The sequence below is a fragment of the Gekko japonicus genome, unplaced genomic scaffold (genome assembly GCF_001447785.1).
Source record: "Gekko japonicus isolate JY-2015 unplaced genomic scaffold, Gekko_japonicus_V1.1 scaffold1654, whole genome shotgun sequence".
Classification (NCBI taxonomy): domain Eukaryota; kingdom Metazoa; phylum Chordata; class Lepidosauria; order Squamata; family Gekkonidae; genus Gekko; species Gekko japonicus.
This window is the reverse complement of record NW_015172605.1, coordinates 25,645-30,000: the sequence shown is the minus strand read 5'-3', so window position 1 is coordinate 30,000 and position 4,356 is coordinate 25,645. Positions and strand designations below refer to the sequence as shown.

The 4,356-nt window shown below is 42.3% G+C and overlaps 1 protein-coding gene across 1 annotated transcript in view; it reads left to right on the top strand.

Annotated features, from left to right (window-relative positions):
• The window catches only part of LOC107119163 (matrix metalloproteinase-18-like), a 21,386-nt gene extending 17,741 nt beyond the window's left edge, over positions 1-3,645 (top strand). Inside the window, exons 2-5 of the mRNA XM_015421615.1 lie at positions 406-551; positions 1,725-1,850; positions 2,678-2,839; positions 3,596-3,645. Of these exons, the coding sequence (XP_015277101.1) occupies positions 406-551; positions 1,725-1,850; positions 2,678-2,839; positions 3,596-3,609 (448 nt within the window). The 3' untranslated portion in view covers positions 3,610-3,645. The remainder of the gene's footprint in view (positions 1-405; positions 552-1,724; positions 1,851-2,677; positions 2,840-3,595) is intronic.
• The last annotated feature ends 711 nt before the right edge of the window (positions 3,646-4,356 follow it).

Here is a 4,356-nt window from a genome sequence, read left to right as displayed (position 1 = left end):
GGTGCAAGTGGAGGAGTGGGGAATCAAATCCGGTTCTCCCAGATTAGAGTCCGCGCACTTCACCACTACACCAAACTGGCTTGGTGTTTTTTCGCCCTTTATCCAGGTTTATCTTGACAAGTTCTTCCCATCCCTTCACAAAACGAAAATTGCAGAACGAATCAAGGGACTGCAGAAATTCTTCCATTTGACTGTAACTGGAAAGATAGATGAGGCACTGAAAAAGTTAATGGAACTACCTCGGTGTGGAGTCCCAGATGTGCAAGAACAACAAGCAGGCCCACAAATATGGACCAAGAAAAAGCTCACTTACAGGTTAGTTCTATTCCCCACCCCCCTGCTTTTTAATATCAACAGTTCTATTTTCAGAATTCCAATATTTTTATTTTACTCTGTTTCTCAAAGGATAAATAATTTTACTCCAGACCTGCCTCAATCCAAAGTGGTTCAAATCATACAGAGGGCATTTAAAGTGTGGAGTGATGTGACCCCACTGACGTTCACTAGAGTTTCTGGAACCGCCGATATTGAAATTCTGTTTGCATCTCGTGGTAAGACTTTACAATGATCAGTTAGCAGAACAGAATCCCTGCATTCCAAATGGGAAGGGGCCATGGCTCAGGGGTAGAACATCTTTTTTGGCATGCAGAAGGTTCAATCCCTGGCATCTCCACCTAAAAAGATCTGTCAGTAGATGATATGGAAGACCTCTGCCTGTGACCTTGGAGAGCCGCTGCCAGTCTGAGTAGATAGGACTGAGTAGATAGGACTACTGATTCAGTAGAAGGCAGCTTTGTGTGTTCATGAAGCAATGGATTTTTTCGTGCATAGAAACCATTTCCTTTTTCTGAAGCATTACAACATCAGGGACCCAGAATCACTGCAGAATGATCTCTGAACTAAGCATGTAACACAAATGATAGTTTCTGAACTGCAGTTTATCATAACACTTCTATTGATCCATCTACGTATATTTATCCCACCATTCTTGTATAGAGTGTAGAATTGAATTCACGATTCTCCATCCATTTTCATAGCAATCTTATAACAGAGATCAGGGTGGCAGAGGGTGATTTGCCCAAGGTCACCATGTAAGCAGTATGGCCGGGTGAAGATTTGAATCCAGGTTTCCCAGAAATGAGCCCACTACTCTAACCACTATGCCACCCTGATCAGGCTTTCAATTTTCACATTCTTCCCCTCTACACACACACACCACTTCCCTTACCTTAACTCGCTGCTGCCAAAAAAAACCCAAACTAGGGTTGCCAGGTCCAGGTTGGGAAACGCTTGGAGACTGGGGTATGGAGCCTGGGGAGGACAGGGACTTCCGTGGGGTACAATGCTGTAGACTCCACCCTCCAAAGCAGCCATTTTCTCCAGGGGAACAGATCTCTGTCATCTGGACATGAGCTGTAATTTCAGGACATCTCCAGGTCCCACCTGGAGCCTAGCATCCCTACTCCAAACTCTTTTTTAATATAAAATTGCAAAAAGCATTATAAGTTATGCACTTCATATGGAAGCGACATTGCCACTTCCACCAGTACCACCATTGACCCCCCCCCCAAAAAAAACGCTCTTCAGACACAATACAATACAGAGAGTCAGAATGTCAAAGAGTATGCAGGACTATTTGAATATGCTGGACATTCCAGAATACTGATCATCTCTAGCCTAACATTTTTTCCCTTAACAATGACTGCATTCTCTTTCAACTTTAGCCCATGGTGACAATAGTCCTTTTGACGGAAGAGGGGGAACTTTGGCCCACGCTTATTTCCCTGGAAGTGGCCTAGGAGGAGATGCCCACTTTGATGAGAGTGAGAAGTGGTCAGAAAAGAACCAAGGTAAAGTCATCTTTGAAGAGATATATAAGCACACCTTAGCAGGTCCCTAGACCAACTGTCCACCTGAGCCTGTGCACTCTCCTACTCTGGTCTCTACTGAGAGAATATGACAAGAACCCTAAGAAGAAGACATGCCCCTCTGCGTACCTTACTATTTCTTTATTGCTCATTTCCATTTAAAGTAGAAGTGGCCAAGAATAACCTTGGCCAAGAATAGCAATGCAGTCAAGGCATCTCAGGTCCTTTCCCTGGGCTCTCCATACAAAAATGTGTGTGTCTGTTTATACACAACATAAATATAGATGCTGATGTGAGTGTGTCTGTATAGTCGTATCTTTCTATATATGTATGATTGGGGGGATTGTCAAAATATATGCATATGTATATAACAGATAACTATTAGCCCTTGGGACCAGTTCAGTCCAAGTACTGGATTTCTTCACAATACAGAACAGCAAGAGATCATAATCCATTTATATTATTTTATATTTATTTATTAAAATATTTATGCCCCCCTTTTCCCAATAATGCAAGGTAGCTTACAAGTGCAAATTTCAAACATACAGAATGCAATGAAATCCCAAGTAACCACAGTACCTACTACCTATTAAGTATTTAACACACAACTTCTCCCTAACCTCTTTTTCTTCTGTGTTTTTAGAAATCAACCTCTTCCTTGTTGCTGCACATGAATTTGGTCACTCCTTGGGGTTGGCACATTCAGGTGTCCGTGGTGCCTTGATGTACCCTAATTATTCTTATATGAACCCAGCCACTTTCAGACTTTCTGCTGATGATAGGCAAAGGATCCAGAGATTATATGTTAGAAGTCAACCTCTTCCTTGTTGCTGCACATGAATTTGGTCACTCCTTGGGGTTGGCACATTCAGGTGTCCGTGGTGCCTTGATGTACCCTAATTATTCTTATATGAACCCAGCCACTTTCAGACTTTCTGCTGATGATAGGCAAAGGATCCAGAGATTATATGGTAAATTCAGTACGAAGAATGTGTTCCTTGTGATGAATTCACTTTTCAATGCAGTCCTGTACTTTTTCTTAAATAAAGTCTTATAGAATCATAGAGTTGGAAGGGACCTCCAGGGTCATCTAATCCAATCCCCTGCACAATGCAGGAAATTCACAAATACCTCCACACCCGCAGTGACCGCTGTTCCACACCCAGAAGATGACAAAAACCTCTAGGATCCCTGGCCAAACGGGCCTGGAGAAAAATGGCTTTCTGACCCCAAAGTGGCTATCAGCATTTCCCTGGGTGTGTAAGAAAGGGCCACAAGAAGTAAGCTAGAGCATGTACTCTTAATTTATCAAAGATGATCCATGCTCCAACAGTTGATTTTGCTTGTAGATCTGGCCACAAACACGTAGCTGCACAAAAAATAGCATTGTTGTCTCTGATGGTGTTCAATAGCTGGTAAAGGGAGAGATGAATGGGTTAATAGTGTTGGTCATCTATTTGTTGGGCTTGACCTGACATGTAACAATGAATGCAATGGATGGAGTAATGGGTCCCGAACAAGGGGTCACCATAGTGGGAGCAACATCTGCAGCTGCCTTGGACATCTCAGAACTTGGTTGTTGGAGTTCAGTATTGATACTAGGAATGGACATTGTCATTATCCACATCTTTTCAGAAAGCGTTTGCTCGGCGGTTTCTCCTATTTCTTTGAAGAACTTTCCGTGTGCCTTATTTCCCCTAACCAATCTCTTTGTTTTTCTTTATCAGGAAGCAGACGATAAAACCCTTGGAGACCTCCATTATGCATCTCACGAAATAAAGTATATTGCATCTTGCACTGCTCATACCTCTTTTTGATTTTTTTTTTTTTTGTGCAATGAAATACAGTGATGAGAATTCAACTTTAATTTTGAAATGGCCAGAAGGGAAGCAAAAACTCAGCATTCAGATAAAACGTTCTGTCATGACTGTCCAGGGCTTGCAATCATTGTTTCAAGGTATAATGGTGGGAATTCTCTCACTGGGTTTGCACATACCCTGAACTTACCCTGAACTTGTCTCAACCTAATCTTTGGCCCTTTTCAGGTAGTCTTCTCATTCCATCCACATCGATATATGTGAAAGGGTACCTTTGCTGTGGGTGGTAACAGTAGTGGGCTGCCTTTTCATTGCTGAAGGCATATGAGAAGTGGTCAAACCCTGGTTCAGATGCTAAGGTCATGAGGCAAAAGAAGACAGGAGCGTGGCATCTCCTAGCTCCTTACAGTTCACTATATATTGGCGTTCACTCTCGTGAGCAATAAAGACCGCTTCACGGCTTCCCACAACTATTCCTAAGAAGACACTTTTCGTCATCCAAGTGTGACCCCGGCACACCCCTTCTATGCAGGAGGGACAAGATTAATTAATCATCATCATACCCATTGTCTTATACCAGGAATGAAGTTGTTTAACATTGCACAGATCAATGAACAAAATGCCACAAAGATCCATAACTTACATTTTCAAGTTTAATCATTACAAATTAC